Raw genomic sequence first — 20,061 nt, 5'->3', positions numbered from 1 at the left:
TAAATTTCCTAGAATCAGATTTTTTTTCGTACAAAAAATGTGAATACTCCTTAATATTTCCATGTGCCGGAGAGGGCCAACTACTGCTCTTTCACCTAACTCTGATGAGGCCAACGAGGGTCGCAATTTAAGGCAAGAGGTTGTGGAGTATGGATGTACTTCATAACATTTATAGGTGCTTACCTAGTTGGAACATCAAAATGTTTTCAAATTCATCTACTGCTACTCAGAATGCTGTACAAGAGCTCTGGTGGCTCCCACTGTGTGAGGTCATTGTAGGCATCAAAATCCTGCTTCATATTTAAAGAGATAGGGCACAGTATTTAGTAGATGGCTTAAAGGTTCAGGAGGTCAATTCTATTAAAATCAGTGGAGTAACCCAAAGTATTGAGGTTACTCATAGAATTTTATTGTTATTGGAGTAAGTCCAGAAAAACAGATTCTATCACTGCGCTGTAATATATCGCAGACTTGCACTGAGATTGAATTGCCTAAATGTAAATGTAGCTGCTTTTACCACAGACACTGTGAAAAACTTTTCTAATCACTCTGGTAGATTCCTGAAGCATCCTGGTGTATTTTGTATTTCAACTGGAAGCTTCTTGACTCTCCGTAATCTTCCTTAGGATTGCTTCAGAAGAGTATTAAAAGTGTGCCACAGTCGATGAGCATGAAAAATTCCATGAGAGGAAGAAAAATACCAAGAGCTTTTCAATATCCAGGAGTAACAGGCTATTGTCTAAACAGGCACCATTCTGGCAAAGATAAAACAAATACAGTGTACTGCCTGCTTAGGCATGAATATTCATCTTAGTGTATCCATGTCATAAACTGGATGTTATTTTGTCCTTTTTTTTTAATGTGGTTTGTTTTACAACAGTTATTACGCAGTTTGGAGGCAAAGTGTTTACTTCCCAAACGTGCCACCCCCCTGTCCCCCAACTCAAAAAGACACCTGCATCCTTTTCTTTTAAATTAATAAATTATTTTTTTGATCATAACATGTCAATGTTTTACACATTGACAAATATACTGATTTCAATTGCTCGACAGTGCCTGCAGACCGACAAAGGACATGCCAATAGAAATCTAAACTAAAATAGAATTAAACCATAAATAGAATGTGTTAAAAAAATAAAGTTTAAAAAAGTCTCATTGTAAATTTCAGGTTTTTTTCTCTTTTTAGATAGTTCATACCTTAATGTTCCTAGCACCAAATATGCAGTTGGATGCCTTTCTCCAATTTTTCTATTTTAATTTTTCTGGCCTTTGGGAACATCAAACAGATTGTAAACTACCAAGACATTGATTTGGAAGTAATTTGTCACAATTCTTCACACTGAAAAAGAAGCATCTTAAGGAAATGTAAGGGAATGAGAACATACGTGATTTATTTTAAATATGAATGTACAGATGTACATAAAGACCAAAATATTATTTATGTGAATGAGTTGAGCAGTCTTTTTATGGATTGTGACTGTGTGAGTTTAAGTAAAACTCCTGTTATTTCAAAGCTGGAAGAAAAGTATTGGTTTTATCTCAATTGCTGGCTTACTTTTAGAGTTTTTTTCATATTATATTTTGATAACCTAGGAAATTATTTGTATCACAGTGTATGCAGCTGTAAAATTAATAGTAATAATACTGACCTCTGTGTTGCAAACACCTTCCCATAAGAAATGAGCATATTTAATTATAGTGATTTAAGTACAATTCAGCAGCTGCAATCTGTCAGTTAAATATTTACTGTTTAGTGGTTTAAATAAATGCGAAGGATAGTAATGCAGTCCCAGCAAAACAGAACCACTGGAATTGTTTTGATTCCTACACCAAATGCTGTCTTTTGAGAGCCATACAACTTTGTAGTAAGCTTAAAAACCCTTTCAGAAATACAGTATTAAACAAGATCACCACGAGGGCTTAGCTGAGTGATTACATAATATTTATAATCACCCTGGCCAAGATTCCTTTTGAGAATTCCGAGACAGCTATTTTTAGAGAAATTTGTATAGTCATGCAATCCTCCATGAAATAATTAGCTTAAAGTCCATTTTTAGAACATCTCAAGAGATTTTGGTAAGAGCAGAAGACACTGCTATGTTACTGATTCGTTCTGAGCTTGGATACTGCGAGAGAATTTCCCAGTCGCCTCTTTTCACTTTTGGGATATAGAGCCAAAAACATAAGTGGAGTTGGCTAAAATGCAAGGTCTTCTAACTCCTTGAGAGCATTTTATTTTTCTTCTCAAAACATGAAATTTGAAACCTTTCCAGTGTTTTCAAGACTGCAGGTGTACAGAATACTCTGGCCAGAGGCAAAGCTGGTGTTTGGCAGTCTTCTCTAGCCTATTAGTTCACGATATATTTCATCACATGAACATATTGCTAATGAAACAAAAAGGATGAGAAACAATCAAGGAATTTTAAAAATCTGTGTAACCACAGTTTCTCAGCAAATTAACCACTAGCAATATCTTCTACTGCATGCAATACATAGAAGTATTTCTTACTAGTTAACATCCAAATATTTCAAAGAACTCTTTCAGCAGCAGAGGAGTAAAATAGAATTGAAGGCATCGTGTTGCATTACATATACTGTTATAGTTAAGTACATCAGAAATAGTGCTAATGTGATATTACAGTGGTGACATCAAGCACTCAAGAATAACAAAATGCCCCAAGTTATATTTTCTTCGTTAGATTAATTCAGCTGTATTGCATTGTATCTTTTATGATATTGAAAGTGTTTATATTACTGGTTAAGAAAAATAATAGGCTTAGAAGTTGTTGCAATTGTGATAATTCTGGCAGCCCAAAACATTCTTCTGCAACACTGTGCATTAATTAATTGCATTTAAGCCCACTAATGTTTAACAAGTATGGGAACAAAAAAGCCTTGCAATGCTTTGTTATGGTGTCTGTGGACATTAGCATCTGTAGACCTTGTGATCAGTAGCACTGTCCTGGTATTGAGTTGGTTCCTAATCACTGTGGCTTCTGTTTCTGATGTTGTCAGACTAAGTTAATGTTTCTGATTTCCTTGAATTTCACAGGTACAATACTATAGGAGCACAGAATACTACATTATTATTTTCATTATTATTATTATTATTCTTTACACAGATCTGCTTCAGAGAGAGATTTATTGTACTGTTGAGCCTAAATGTTGCGGCACAGCAAATAGAATCAATGTTATGAAGCCATTCACATGGGTACTGCAGACATTTGACTGCTGTACTATTTTTTTTCTCTTCTGTTTATACTGTTTGCTATCACTCATTATGTTGGTCTTGCTGAAGCTTTAAGCATCTAACTTTGAACAAAGAAGTAATCTTGAGACCCTTAAGTTTTAGGAGTTTTATTTTTGTTACAGTTATGCTACACAAGCTATTTGTTTTATTTTGGGCAGGTAAGAATAGATGCTCTAATAACTTCGTATATTGAACTGTCATATGAGGAAAATCAGAAAAAATTCTCAGGCAATGTAGCAAAATGGCTATTAATCTCTGATTTAAAATGTGTCTGGTCAGATCCCATTGATGTCAATACAAGCAGCCCATGTATTCAATGGCCTTAAATTTATTTAGTGTCTTAGAAATCCTTGCAGTTTATACATTTATATTAATGAGAAATATCCTAAGGCAGTATTTCTGCATGTCTTAACATTGGGTTTTATTCTCTTCATTTGTAATCTGAATTTTGAATCTGTAATTCTCAATTTTGCCAAGTACAAGAAGCTTAGATATAAACCCAATGCGGGACAGGTTAGGGTACTGCACTTTGTTCAGACAAACATTTTAACTCCACTGAGACTGAAAATCTTAAATGAAAAAAGTAGGTAATGCAGATATAAAATAATGTGTATATTAACACTGGAACTTTTGTAATTTTTGATCTGGCTGGCTTGATAGGTGAAAATGGGTATTAAGTATCTCAGATAAGAATAGTTAATATCTCCATTATATAAATAACTGAACTCCCAAGCCAAATAGGTTTATTTTTCCTCCATGAGACATTTTTGAAACAAGTCCTTAAGTTCTACTACAAAGTACCCCATGATAATAAAACTAAATGTAATTTAACACCTGATCTCAAGTACAGTACTAAGTAGCCAGTTATTAAAAAAATGTAAAAATTGGGTGTCAAACTTTTCTGCTCCTGTGATGGTGGATAAAACTTCTCATTTCTAAAATCTAGCATCAAACAAAAATTACTTATAAGTAAGTTATCTCTATAAAGCATATCAAGACAGTGTTTGTGATGTTCTCTCCATTTTGGTCCATATTCCAATATACCATCCATGTGTTGAAATGTATGTTTTATTTATCAATTTTTATTGCATACAGTAGAAGAAATGTAGTAATTTCAACATAGGCTACAATTTTGTCTATGATACAAATGAGAGCTGGGCTTGGTGATGAAATTGCAAAAATTACAGCTGAAATGAACTATTCAGACATTAAAGATACTGAAAGATAATCAGTGCTACTGACTGAGATTTGCAGTTTCAAAGATCTTGTTTAGCTACTGAAGTTTCTGATTCCTGTCTGGTTTTAAATAATTATTATGCGGATGTATCTTTTTAATGAGTTATTTCCTGTTGTAAAAAACAGGAAAAAAACGGGGAAGCTTACCTTCTTACATTGCTTGTCTGCATTTAGTAGGACTTGGCCTGAGATGTCCTCAGGCAGCTACTGTTTCAGAGCTTTAATTATGCTTTTAACTCACTTCTTTGTATCTATGTTCTTACATACTTCTGTGTAATTACCAAGTTTAGTAGTAGGACACCGACAAATACTTTTAGCATGACTTTAGCCTATACGTTACCAAGGATGCTGTATTATTACAAGATATTTCCTGCGCTTCAAGCCATACTTTTAATTCACAGAACTTAAAAAGACTTCAAAAACACGAACTCGAAATGCAGAGACTGCAACTAAAAAGTCAGATGGACCATGTTCAAATCAACATAACTTTATTCAATTACAAGTGTCAGGGAAGTTGAAATTTGGCCTTAGTACTTTAGATAAGTGTCTGCTTGGCACTTGGAACTGCTGCTTGTCTCAGTCTGCCGGGTGTCTAATATCCCAGCTGGTGTTTGTGAGACTATTATCCTTTAGCTTGTGAAGAGGGAAACTTGCTGTGAGCTTTAACTTCTTTCAGGATAAGTCAGTCACATTTTGTAAGCTTGCAAAGCAGCAGGTGTAATGGTTGCTAGTATCAGTTAAATAGTACTCTAATTAAAAAAGAACTGAAATATATGTAAAACTTTTATGCACATGTTCATCACTAAATTATCAGATCCAAGTCTTTGAAAAGATCTACTTCAGAAGCTGCTTTCCGGTGCTGCACAGGAGTCAGAGTATCTAATCTGACCAGCAGTTGCTTTTGTGTTTCAGCTGGGAGGAAGGCTGGATTTTATGAAAACTTGGAAAATAGTCAGTACTCTTTCTTAGTCCCTATTCTCTGTCCTGTGAAACTGAGGAGAGCAGAAAGGGCTTGAAGAACGAGTGTTCTGTTTACATGCATGTTACAAGTGATAAGAACTGTAAGATTTTAATGTAAAACATCAGATGAATTAAGTTTAATATACAACTAGATATAGATGGGGAAAAAAAAATTATATGCTTCTTAGCATAAAAACTTTACTGTGTTCTTTACTTCATATGCAACAGTCGTGTCATTAATGAGGTAAGAAATAATAAGAGTTAAATGAGGAGTAGCCAAACTTTTCTCCAATAAGCTATCACACACACTTTTAGTCTGCATGCATCCTGTCTCTCACACTTTCCAAGACAAGTCATACACTATAACAGGAAACAAAAAACATGCTTATTAGCCCATTTGGAATTTTAACAAGGAAAAAATTAATTGTGTTCTTCAATGGAGGCGGGAAACAAAGCAGCAAAACCCATGTTAAAATACAGTTAAGAGTAAGAATATAAGTATAGATTACATTACAGGGATGTTATAAAAAGAAAATGCATAATTAAAGCACTCAGTAAAACATAACTTTACCCAATAGTGATGCATTCCAACACCCATATGGTTATGATTATGATAGTTATTTAGCATCTGGAGTTCCTAGTTAGTTACCATACTGTAATGTTTTTGTTATCTTTCGGTTGCTGATGAGTGCTTGCAAACTTATAGTCTTCATAACTTAAGGTTTTTTTTCTATTGGAATTTTCTTGGTGTCTAAAAACTCACTGCATAAGCAATAAAAAAGCCTGAATTGAGTATTACCATTACAACGATTGAAGACAAGAGTATAATTTATTTTGGAAATAATTTGGAAATAATTTGCATTATGTTGCTAGCATTATGCTGTTAGAAGTGAACTGAATAATTAGTGTAAAGTAATACAAGCTTTGGAATACTTTGAAGTATATTGAAGAATATTGTTGTTCACTTCTTCCATGCAGTTCTAGTATTGGCAAAAGATCTTTCAATGCAATGGCCAATTAACAGATCCTTCAGCTTGTGGAAAAATGACACAAGATCTTTTGTCAAAACCATAGTTGGTGGATATATTTTAACAATTTGTCTCATTTTCATCACATGTTGATTCAAGAAGCGTGCTACCATTAGAAAGAATTGAGAGCAGTGTCAAGGTTAGGCTTTTTAACAATAATAGCCTTGGAATTATCTTTTTTGCTTCAGCTAGATAATTAGTGAACCAGTGCTCAAAAATCTCTAAATATATCAAGAAGTTTAAGCAAGAGACGTTTCAACTAAAACTTTGCAATAGAATCTCTCTTAAATCTTTTCTAGATGGCAAATTAAGCTCACTGTTTGGCTTAGTATCAAATTGCTTATGCAGGATACATGTACCTCTAGTAAGCTTGAGATGCTCAAAGAGAGTGGAACTAAATGACAGTGATGTTGAACATACTTTTTAGAGGCTCTTGGAACTTGAACTTGTTATTTTTTTTCTCAGAAAAATATTTAACAATGATCAGACAACAGAAGTCAAATTGAAACTTGCTGAAGAGATTAAAAAAAAAAAAAGGCAGTGAACTTGATCAAGTTCTAGAAATATAGGCTTTACAGGGAATTTAATTTTAATTTTCAGTGTAGCCTGCAATGACTTCTTTGGTCTTAGAAGTCACCATAAAGGCTACTTAGAAACACAGCATTCTGTGTTACCTTCTGAAATGCCTTTTGTAGCTACTTTTTAAGACTGACTGCCTTTGTTACACAAGTGTAACAGTCTACATTGTGCAAGATTTTTTATTTTTTAATGAACAAATATATACTGTTTTCATAAAGTCTTCATTTTGTGCAAACTGTTATAGTCCTTTAACGGATTGTGAGTGATGGATGTAATTTGGAGAACTTTTAAGGATGTTTGAGGCCAAGTACAACATTTGTTGTCCAATTTAATTAACTGTAACTTGTAACAAATCAACTATAAATTGTATTCTGTGGCAGTTAGCAACTTTTGTGTTGTGCAGCAGTAGAAATAATAAGAAATTCTTCACTTGTCTTCAGACTATAACAGTTTTCAAAGAATGTGTAAAAAAAAATTTGTAAAAAAAATGACATGAAAACTGATTTTATTTGGAGCGAATAAGTACAGAGCTGGCTTAATTAGCAAACATTTTGTTAACCCTCAGATAATGGAATTCAAGCCTGAAGCACTAGATTCATACTGGAAAATTAATTGCAGTTGCACATGCTTTCATTAAATCTATGTTAATTCCACTAAGTTTATGCAACTTCTGGAGAAACTTGGTGAACTATATATTCTTAAGCACACAATTTTTTAGATCCTTACCTTCTGGATTTCAATGTTAAAAAATATTTTGTTTTTTTCTAAAATTATTATCTTAGGGGAAAAAAAAAAGCTCAGATTAAATTGTTTATTAGTAAAATCAGGAAGACTATAACTAAACGTTTGCCATGTGAACATCTCAGAATGCTTCGTGGAAATATTAGCATGCTTATTTTCAAATAGTGAGATTGCAAGAAATAGAGGTTCTGTGTTGTTGAAGACAACAAGAGACCATTGCAGAATCAAAGCTAGAATGTGGGTCTCTGGAGTTTAAATGCCATGCTTTAATAATTAGACCACAAGATATCTCCAGGATAGCTTGTAGGCCTGATATATGCTTCCCTGCTGTATTATATAGGGAAAAATCCTGCTCTGTTGAAAGTGAATATTCTAGAAATGTTTTAAATTCCATTTAGCGAACAGAGATTGAGAAGAAAATCCAAAGGGAGGTAGTAGCTATTGAACGGTATTACACCTGTGTCCCAGCGCAACAAATCTTACTATTTTTCCTCATTTGAACTTCATTCATGAGAGTTTTGTTGTTAACTTGATCCAGATGACAGATCAAAGCATAGTTGCCTATTGCCACCTTGCTAAAATATTTTTTAAAAGACAGTTTTAATATTATAGTTTTACAGTTACAGATTGCTGGTAAGCTATTTAGTCTGTTGCCAGTCAATCAAAGACTTTCATTTCACTTCAGTAGATCCTTACTTAAACTCAGCAGAATTTTAGGAGGACAAGAAATATCTGTCAGTTTTCTTACAGTGCTAGATCATATATTCTTTGGTAAGTGGGTTAAAAATTCAGTTATACATACCATTCATGACCTTAACAGCTTAGTAAATAGTGATATTGAATGATCAAAGATAACTTTAAAGCCCTAAGGGTTAATATACCTGTGCACCTAGATTTAACCTGCTTTTAATTCCTCCATCATTCCTTTATTTCAAAATGGATGCAGTATTTATTGAATGTAGTCAATAAATTTAAAGCAAAAAAATATGAGGAAACTGTTTAGGTTAAAACTAATAAGGCTACACATGGTCTGTAGGAGATGCAGTTAATTAATTGTTGCATTTTACAAGTTAACATTTTTTTCTTTCCTAGTACAAATCCAAATTAAAAACTGGTCCTTCTCAGGTGTGGGACCGATGTTCACCAGGCATTTTCAAATATAACTGTTGGCATGGTCATTTTGTTGTCAGAGCTATGGCTATGTAAATTTCGAGAAACCCCATTTTCAGGAAAACTGTATCAATAATAGTTTTGAGAGGAAAATGTGAATAAAATTTTGAACTATATAATATAACTATTTCAGATATGGAGTAACTCATGCAGAGTAACATATAATGCAGATTAGATATGGGACAGTTCAAATGCATGTACAATCATTGCTCTAATTATCAATCATTCTACATTCCAAGACCAAGTTTCCTGACCATCTAGAAAAGTCATATTGAATAATCTGTTCTGCTTTCAAAAGTAATATAAGAAAAGGTCTTGAATGTTCTTGAATAGGAAATTTTCAAGTATGCTGAAGATGTTGCAGGAAAGGATGGCATTGCCAAGCCCGTAGGTGAGATTTTTCCCTTGCAGTCAGTACTGAAGCAGTGTCCTAATGTGTTGATATGGGACCCAGACCATGAGGATTTACTGTCTGTCTGATAAACCAATGTCCTAAAATGTATGTGCCTTTCTGTCTGTTTGTGTATGTGCTTGTAAGTAAGTGTAGGGGTGTGAAGCCCTGGGGTCCTGAACAAATTCCAATGTGGTTAATTAATTTCTTCCTCAAATAAAAATATACCTGGCATTTCAAAGCCTACTGAAGATTAAAAGAGTTAGCAGGGGAAGCAAACAGAAGTAATATTACAGATTTTTGTTTAAAAGGACCTGAAAAGGATTGTATTGTTCCTGGATGGCTTTACTTTTGTTTCTCCTCCAGAAATCTTCCTGTTCATCCTCGTCAAAAGTCCTGCTTTTAAAAGTTTGAAATCAAACCCTGTTTTGTACTTCTTAAGTCAAAGCTAAGCATACCTGGAAAATACAGTTCAGTGTGGAAGTATAGCACTCTGACTAACTAAAGCAAAGACAAACAGAACCTCAAAATATATTAGTTACTGTTGTGAAGAGCTAACAAATAAAAACAAAAAGTTTTAAAAATAATGTTTTGCAAAATATTTGGCATCATTTTAAGAAATTAATGACAAACACAAGTTATGTAAAAGTTTGGATGCTTTGGTGATCACTTGAGTGAAAGAGAAATTCGCATTTCACATTTCTGATATATTTTGCTTCCAGAACAGGCACACTAAAGTGTGCAGTATTAACATTTCTTTGTGCACATTTTACTGCAATCTGGCATCCAAAAGGAAGAAACATTAGAAGTGGTTTATTTATATTTCAGCACCAAATTAGAAAGATGACATCATTCATTTACAGTTCTTATCCCATGACACGTCTAATCCCCAACACCTCATTACAGGGGGACACTTTTAGGATTGCATATATCATCTTGTTTAACTTTTGCATTCTTTTATGGAATACAGTTGAAAGGTAGGAAATTTAAGGCTGTTCATTGATAAGAAAATAAACTAATAAAATGTTAGGAGCTTCCCCAAAGAGGCAGGATATTACAGTGTTTACAGTAAGTGGGTTATTATTTGTCTATTAATTCTCCATCTTTTCCAGTCCTTTGTTCAAAAGGCCTTCCATTTTGAATCTAAAGACAAACAGACCAACTGTGATGATTCAGATTGAGTTGGTCTTTTGGCAAAATTGGTAGAAATTCATAGCTGAAATTCATAAAGCTGTGTGCTGTACTTATAGAGGGAGAAAGTGAAATGGTTCCAACTGTGCAGAAAATAGTGTTAAAAAATGTGAAATGATACCATGTAGTGCCAGTGTGATTCCTGTTTAAATGAACCCACCACTTGACCTGTGGAGGACATTTATTCTGTAACACACTGAGAAGGTGCTCTTTTAGTGCTGTAGAGATGCTCAGAAAGAGTCTGACAGTGGCTAAAAAGCATGTGCACATCTGATCTGTGGTTGTTCCTCTGTCTTGTTATTGTGGATGCCTTAAGGGTTTGGTTTGGTTGGTTGGTTGTTTTTACTTGAACTGAGGACAGATCCCCTCCTGGAAAACAGTTTTTTATGATCCTTCTAATGGACATCATGTGAAGTGCTTGAGAAACATTGTGACATTTAAAAAATAGTTAATTGCTGAAAAGACACATCAGGATTTCTTGTGATCCCTGTGGTTCATAGTTTCCTCACGTAGATTTCATTATACTTTGAATAATGTGTAATGTGAGTATTTTGTTTGCTTTTTTCCCAAATCTCTTTTCTACTTTAGCGACAAACATTAACATTGGGGAATTTAATAGCAATCTCTGAGTTTCTACATTTTCTATTAAAATACACTTACCAGTGAAATTTTCCAAATGGAGATTTTGATATAGGATTGTTCTCATAGGAAAATCAATTTACAATAATCCTGGAAGTAATTTAACACATAGCTGTCTTATGGGCGCTTTGAATTGGAAGCCAGTTAGACCTGTTAATATAGGAACGTACCTGAACAAATGAGTTGTGTTTAAACTAATCTGTTTAAGTTGGTCCTTTAGAACTCATTAGTTTGGGCAAAGTCCTGGGGCAATGTGATTAGCCAGAGTCCTTATTGGAGTTAGCATGAATCCTGCTGCCTTGGAGCATGGGTAAAACTAAACTGTGGCTTTTTGCAATTGATTTCAGTGTCTTATCTTTACTGTTCACCAAAAGTGTCTATGTGCAAAGTAGACTTGTTTGTGCTTGACCAACTCAAATGATGTCCACATAGAGAACTGGCACAAAGTAGATTATACTTCTTCAAGAACAACCTTTCTCCTACAGGGTTCAGGTGAGATTTTTGAAGATGACATTAAGTGTGTTAAGACTGCTATCCTTCATTCAGTCATCTGCATGATATTAATTGTCTATGTCTCTGATTCTTCTAATTTTGGAAGAGGTTTTTGAGAGCTGTCAGTGTTTTCTTCTGGGTTTTGTTAGTGCAAAAATAAGTTAAACTTGATTACAGGTTAACAAGTTTGCCTGAGAGCCTTCAGTCCTACTAACAGAAAAAATAGGTACTGTATTCACTGGTACTGGCCAATTGGTAGTAAGATATTTTTGGTATTATGAGAAAGGTTTGAATTATTCCAGTCTATGTATTTCATGGTATGGAATAATTGTAATAGTGATAAAGAGCAGCAATATATCTTGTTATCTCATGGTGACATAGATTTTATTATCTGTACACAGCAGTAGCTGAAGTGTTGATCTTTTTTTCAAGATCTATATCTAAGACTTACTTTCATTCTGTAACATGTTTCAAGTTCCATAATCACTTATTTCTCTAAGTGCTTGTGTCTGTATCTGTCAGTTTTCAGGTTCTTTTTTTTACCTTACTGCTTAGCATGGTGATCCTGGAGTACAATTAAAATAATTAAGCCAAAATAGAGCTTTTAGCATAACTACTCATGATGGTTGTTGATATGCCTCAGTAGCTAACCGTAAATATTTGAAGTACATTTAATATTCCTTTCAGTGAGATTTTACAAGTTAATTGACAAGACATAATAATAGACTGGAAAAAATAGGAAACTGTTCTAAAATAGTAAATTTAGAAAAGCTGAATGTCTTTGTTGACATGCTTCAAACACATCATCCTTGATCATGTCCTTTTCTGACTTCTTTGTGCAATTCTACTCATCTGAAAACTGAGACAGAAGAGGTGTTCACATACTTTGTTATCTTTTTCTATTTCTGTTTCCTTTTCTTTGTGAGCCAGCAGTCCAGACTTCTATTGTTAGATACTCACAGCTACAAGAAAAAAAAAGAGCTAAGATCTTCCTAAAACACTGTTGGAGTAATATATTCCAGCATGTAATAGAATTGTCTCACTTTACATCTTAAACAGACACAAAACAGAATGAAACTGATGGCAGATAACTACGATGATGACCATCACCACTACCACCACCATCACCACCACCATCATCATCGATCTCCTGGGAGGCCACAACACTCCAACCACAGACCCTCTCCAGATCAGGTTAGTCAGCACTTTTTTCACTTCAGTTTTATAATTTTACTATTTTGATATTTCAAGATAAAATAAATATTCCAAAGAAATAATAAGCAAGTGATGTGTTCTTTGAACTGATAATATTTTAGAATATTAATGATATGAAAGCTTAGTGAAAATTAAAAAGCAAAATTATTAAAGCAAGTTTACTGTCACGTAGTTTTAAATTAGTATTTACATTGTGTATGTTTGGAATGAGGAGGTAGTGATGTTCTGCGGTTTATTAGCATTCCAACACTTTGTCTTTTGGAATACTTTAATGTGATTTTTCAGATAATGTTGCTGTCAATAGGCAGAAATTTGCTAAGTGTCCAGTGTGCAAGCTCAGTACTTCTGGTTCATAGACAACTGGGTGAAGCAAACACCTTGACTGAAAAGTTTATTGTTTCAATGTGTTTGAAACAGATGTTTCTGAACAGAAAATACTGCGGGTTTTATCTCTGGAGAGCTTAAAGACTATAAAGCTTAAAGTTATAATATTGAAAGTAATGCTATAGTATTGCTATAGCTATTAGTAATAATGTTACAGCTAGTTATCATTATGAAGTTATGGTATTGAAAATAATAATTTCTTTAATTCAATAAGTAGTTATATAAAATATACATTATATTTGTATATATACACACCAAAATAGTATTTCAAATTCTAGTGACAACTTTATCTCATCCTTAAAATATCCTCCTGCCAGCAAACATGTTTTCATAATTGTTTTCTGGGGTGTCTGGGTCTGATACTGTTAAAAATTTCTTAGCGGGGGGGTGCGTGTAGATGCATGCATGTATGTGTGTATGAAATGATAAACCACAAGAAATACAAATGCAAGAAGCTAAGCCATAGTAGATGAAATTTCAAGAAACAAACTTCTGTTTTGAAATTAAAACATATATGTCAGCCATGCTGCCAGCATGCCATGTGTTTCCAGCTGATACTGGGTGCCACTATTCTATTTCAAATGAATATGCTTACTAAGTGGAGATCTTGTCAGCTATGGATGGAGTCTGGCCTAAAGATGACTTTCAAATTTTAAGATAGACTTCTTTTCACTGTATGACCCTTTAGCCTACCACAATGAGTGAGAGTTGAAAACTGTAGGAGTTATAGGAGGAACTCAGTCACAGTAGGACAAGGGGGAAAGTTATCCGTATACATATTTTAAGTAGGAAAAACAGTCTATAGAAGCAAGTAACTCTTTTTCAGGTAGAGAACCCTGGGGGAAAATAAAAAATTGCTTTTATATGAAGAATCATTGTTTGATACTAAATTAGTTTATAAGTTCATAATTTTTAGGCAGAAATAAAAGGGAAAAACATTGATGAAGTTATGACAGGGATGTATGATAGACTACTTAATCAGGAATAGAAGACAAAAAGGCAAATGATGCTTTTTTTTAGAATGACCAATAGAGTTGTACTAAAGACAGGAACTAGTAAGTATGAGAAAACTCAATTTCTTGGATACCAACAAAAAAAAAAACAAACCCAAAACCTCAACAACAGAACACAGAATCCTTTGAGTTCTTGGAACATCTTAAGAACAACTTTTTCTTTCAGAAAGTGGAGAAAGGTATTAAGGACTTGCTGTCTTGGTTTTAGTTCTGTTTCTGGTTAACAGAGATAAGTTGGCTGAGTTTATAAAAGATGGCAAAATTCTCTGAAAATGACCATGAAATAGAAAAAGGTTTTGGCTTTGTGCAAGAAATAGAATGAGAAAAACAGAATGAAGGCAAGAGATGTGAAAAAACAGGTAACCGACCTCAGTGTTACTGAAACCCAGACACTGGTTTCAACTAATTCTAGAAAACTGAACCTGTAAAGAAAATTTGAGGGACAGAACAATGTAATAGAGCTAACGTTTAGTGAAGAAGGCACTTCTCAATGCACAATAACAGGTTATTGAGGGAAGAGAACAGATAAGCATAATGAAAGTCTATATCAAAACATCTTCAAGAACTTAAAAAAAAAATTAAGAAATGATGAGAATGATGGAAATGGATACATGATTAAAGATAGAGCACATAAAATACTAGCTGTTTTACTAGTATTAACTAGTACTAGTATTCTCAGTTTTACTCTGAACTATCTATGATTATGTTCAACAACTCTCATACGGGATACAGGAGATCCTTGGAGGCTCAAGGAAGGCAAACACTATTCTCATCTTTGAAAATAAAATGTATGGGGCTTTATGAATAACTTTATTTTAGACCCTGGAAAGTTATGGAAGAAATTATTAATCAGTGAATCAATAGAAAGCCAGTAGTCTTATTACTGTTCATTGTCAGTAGCTTGATGTCTGTATCAAACTGTATGACAGTATCTGTCTAATCATCTCAGTGTATATCAGATCACTTTATACTTGCTTCGTCCTTATCCTCTTTTTGTGATCATCAGCCGATGGTTCCTATCCTAGACCAGATAAACTATTTTTATGTTACATTCTTGAAGATATGTGATTGTTTATCACTATGCACTCACTTTATTTTTGCACTCTTTCCTAGGTGACAGTTTTGGGCCACTCTCTAAAACAGAATGCAGGTCTAGATGACTGTTACATAGCATACCCATCCTATATTTAGTCTGCCGGTATTTGTCAAGGACAAATTATGTCAAGCAAATCTAATTTCCTTTGATAGGGTAACTGGCTTTGTGGCTGAAGAAGAAAGTGTTAGCTGTGACATACTTTGAATTCATAAGGCCTTTGACACTGTCCCACCATATATTTGTAATATACAAATAAATACATTAATTTATAATGTAATTAACATGTAATGTAAAATGCATTACAATAATAAAAGCTGTAACTATAATTAATACTATTTTAATTTAATTAATTATAAATTCACCATTATAAGGGTGTGCAACTGATACAAATAACATGCTACAGACAAATTTCCCGTTACTCATTGTCAGACAAGAAGAATATTTACAGCAGGGTTCTAAAGAGGTCTGTCCTTTATCTGCTTCTCTGAAGTACTTTTTTTGAAATTATTTCAATGATGAAATAGAAAAAACATGAATATTGTTGATAATGAACCAAGCTGCAAGAAGCTGCAGGTGTAGTAGGAGCAGTTAAACTGCTCAGTAAGCTGCTCCAGTCTCAAACTGGAGAGAAAGTCTAGAATAAGTAATCTGAAGTTCACTAAGAAAAGTCCATTAAAAGGGAGAAGTCACATGTACTGATGAGGCAATAGCATGGAAAAAGGAATCTGGATTGCACATAATATATGGCAACAATGAAATACCATTGCAATGAAGTTGGATCTAATTTTGGGTTGGAAGTAATACTGGAAAAGAAGCAGGAATCAATTATTCTGTTGTTTAGAGCACTGGTGAGACCTCATCTGAAAAGCTGTATACAGTTTTGATCACCATGCTTTAAGAAAGATAGACAAATTAGAAAGGGACAAAAGGAGAGCAACAAGAATGATAGGAGTTTTAGAGAACATGACCTATAAGGAAGGCTTAAAGAACTGGGTTTGTTTAGTCTAGAAAGTACTAAAAGGGGAGACAGAAGTCTTCTAATACATAAAATGTTGTTGTAAAGAAGACGATGATCAATTGTATTCCAGTGCCCACTGGAGAAAGAGTAGGAGTGGTAAGTTTAATTTATACCAAGAATAACTAGGTTAGTTATTAAAAAAAGGAAACTTTTTCACTATGAGTTTAACGAGTCTGTAAGTGGAAAGAAAATGTGGACATTCTTTCAAGTAGATGTAATGGAAGCGCCTTTCTTGGAGATTTTTAAGAACAGGTTAGATCAATATCTGTGGCACATGATAATAGCTTTATTTCATCTTGTGTTGGTGCGTTGGGCTTGGAGTAGGTGTTTTCCTCAAGTTCTGCCATCCCTAAATTTCCACAGACTCTGTGAACAGTGGATTAGCTCGGCAAATGTTTACCTGTGAAGCCAGCAAATAGGAGATCCACAGCAAACCCCTTGCTGAAATAATCTTTGAGAACAGCACAGTCAATGATAGTCATGAGTGAACTCTAGTCATTGCTTTAGCTTATATTTTTCAATCATGGATTTTGAATTCTTTTTTTTTTTTACTTTCTATGTTGTGTTGTTTACCATTCCATATAGCAATTTGGTTGCCATGTGCCATACAAACCTGTATTTCCCATTCAATACTGTATTACAGATAAATTCTAGATATGTGTTTTTTGATGACCATAATTCAACATACTGCTAATGGTTTGAAACCACAGAGTAAACTGAGAAAATAATAAACTTGCAAATCATCAGAGGGCATTTTTAATTTTGTAAGGAGACAAGAAAGTGGTGCATATTGTAACATAAATGCCATTTAATTTAGTGAATGCTAGGGAGGGTTTTTGAAAGTTTTCTCACAAATTCTGGAGCGAAACAGATAGTTGAACTTACATAATTAATCTTGAAACATTTCTCATTTCTAAGGATAATACTGTTTTTTCTAATTTATATGCTACATTTATACGGAGAAATACATGTATGTTATTATGTATGGCTGTAGAAGTATGTACATGTGCATTCAAGTGCAAATTTGTAAGGAAGAATAACGCATTTCCCACTTACTGATGTAAACCACTGTATATACACTACTGTGAATCTATATCCCCTTCAAAGAGAATGGTGTACCACCAGTCTCTTGGAAGAAGAACACACACACATCCTGCTTGAAATATGCATACTTTTTACATGGTGCTGTTTGGTTCAGGTATTGTCATTTTGTTTTAATGATCATGTTTTTGTTCTAACTGTTACTCGATATCATATCCTCCTATGGACAGCATGTGGCAGCGTGGTTCTAGACGTAGTAAAGGGTAAGATCTCTGACTTCTCTTGAAGGAACTAATTGAGCACCTTTTTTCAGATGTAATGGATGTGTTTAGGTCTTCTGGCTGCTGCTAGAGAGCAAAGCCAAGTTTCCAGCCACTTCTTGCTTTTAGCCCCTCTTTTTTTTTTTGCTTTTCTGCTTAGGGAGAGGTATAGATTGGCAACCTTTTTTGCCCTTGTATGTCTGGACCTAAATTCTGGGGAAGATATAAGAAAACTTCACAAGCAGTAGGAAGATTTTAACTCTCTTCTGCCCGTACACATGGTCATGTTACAGTGAGTCATGATGTGTTCTCAAGTTATGTTGGTGCATCTGATTTTTATTTGATATAACTAAATTTCTGGGGATTGAGTGCTGCCATGTCAATAACATTGCGATATTAACCATTTTTACTAGTCCTTTAAAAACTTGGAAAAAAAAGATAATTTTGCAGCTTTGCACTAAAAACTTAAATTTATTCTCTTCAGTTTTGGCTTGAGAGTTGGCAATCTTCCTTAAATTCCACCTGGAAACATTTTGGCAGTCAGTGTGTGTCCTGGAGTGCGGGTGTAATACTCCTAGCATGAAAAGGAGCTTAATAAGCATTCTGTACTAGCTTCAGTTTCCAAGGAGTTGTAATATGTAGCCCCTTGTAGAGTGCATTACAGTAATCTAATCTGGATCGTTGCATCCAAGATCTATCTGCAACACAAAAACCCCCGTGGCTAAATAAAGTTGAACTTCCAGGTTTAGAAGCTGTCCTGCCCCATAGCATAGACTTCACCACCATGCCTACTGTCCAGCTCCCTGCATCTCTTATTTCTCGCCTCTACATACTTACTGGTTTTCCTTAAAAACTTTTTCTCATGGCCTCAGTTGCCCACATCATTTTTTAATTTTCTTCCTTGTATTGAAAATATTTTGAAGGAAGTGCCTGTTTGTGTCACACAAGTGACTGTGTGCTCTTGAAGCAAATTGCTGTTACTGTTAAAAGTTGAGAGGAAATCAGCACATTTGTATTCCCTGCTGCAGCTGCCTTACTGTACTACAGTCCTTTTGTCATTTTTTTCTTGCACCTTTAGTATCATAACAGGCCTGTAAGTTTCTAACCAACAGGAAATTCTGTCTTGCTAACCACAAGTCTGGCCAAATTGAGACATCTCATTCCCTTTGGTTTTCTAATCTCAAAAGCCTTTCTGCCCCTCCATATTTGTATCCTCTTCTGAGTTTCAGGCTCTAGTCACCCATATTCACTTACTATTAATTTTCATAGGCATTTCAGGTTCCTTGCTGTCTCTGAAACAGTCATTAACTTATTTGCATATATGACACATCTCTAACTCTAAGATGGTCTCCACATAACAAATAGCATTCTTTTGCTATCACCCAGGACTTTCTTGTTCAAGTTCATGAGATCTTTGCTATGTGGTTTAAAGGTACTAAATTCAAGTTGCTGCTTATGGACTACACAGTAAAAAAACTGTACTTGACTATTTAAATTAAAAGCAGCATCTCTACATAAAAAAGGAGCTTAAAAGAAGTTGTGCAGGTAATCTATGACATGTATGTGTCTTAGGATATACTTAAGTTATTTTGATGGCATTCTTAATAGGAAGTTATGCTATTTGAGAGGGCATATGGAAGAACTTGATTCTGCATCCACGCAGCAGAAGAATGAAGGTATAACATCCAAAGAATTTTCATACTTTAGGACTTTATTACCAATCCTGATGATTATAAGAACTATCAAATCTTATTTCCCATAGTACTGTAGATTTTTAAAGACATAAAGTGTAAGGTGTTTCTCATCTCATCACGTTTTCTGAATTTACAAGCTGTGGTTGAACGCTTTGCTCCATGGTTATCAGGGCTACAAATGTATTTTAATTTTGTTTTATGATGACAGATGATATTCTCATTAAAAATAATCTGATTTTTAGAAAAATATGAATATTATAGGGTATGTTATAAGGCTGTAGAAGCTGACTGCTTTCCAAAAAGTTTGCCCTATTCTTAGAAGCTGTAATTGAGGATGGAATGTCATATGGTATTGTAAGCATGTAGCATGTCCTTTTACATCTTTTAATCTAGTCTGTCTACATAGAGATTTTGTCCTATTTAAAAAATTTTTGATGGCCTTTCTACAAGGTGGTGGTGCTTAGAAGTAATTTGTCACAAACTCACCATCAAGTTTTCCATTGCTCTGAAATCTCAGCAAAGAGGGGTAAAAGGTTTCTGAACTATCCTCTTATCTAAAGGAAAAGTCCTCCTTACTAGGATAGTGATGGGGCAGTGTGTATCTGTGAAGCTTCCCTCACTACCACTCTCCATTCAGAAAGCCAGATTTTAAAGAACTAACTG

General features: G+C 34.3%; 1 protein-coding gene across 1 annotated transcript in view; it reads left to right on the top strand.

Annotated features, from left to right (window-relative positions):
- The window catches only part of ERC2 (ELKS/RAB6-interacting/CAST family member 2), a 432,595-nt gene that overhangs the window by 343,595 nt on the left and 68,939 nt on the right, over positions 1-20,061 (top strand). Inside the window, 1 exon segment of the mRNA XM_068409226.1 lies at positions 12,737-12,871. Within this exon segment, the coding sequence (XP_068265327.1) occupies positions 12,737-12,871 (135 nt within the window).

Source organism: Nyctibius grandis, chromosome 10, assembly GCF_013368605.1.
Source record: "Nyctibius grandis isolate bNycGra1 chromosome 10, bNycGra1.pri, whole genome shotgun sequence".
NCBI lineage: Eukaryota > Metazoa > Chordata > Aves > Nyctibiiformes > Nyctibiidae > Nyctibius > Nyctibius grandis.
Note: the sequence above shows the minus strand (reverse complement) of the source record. Positions and strands in the feature narration are given on the sequence as shown.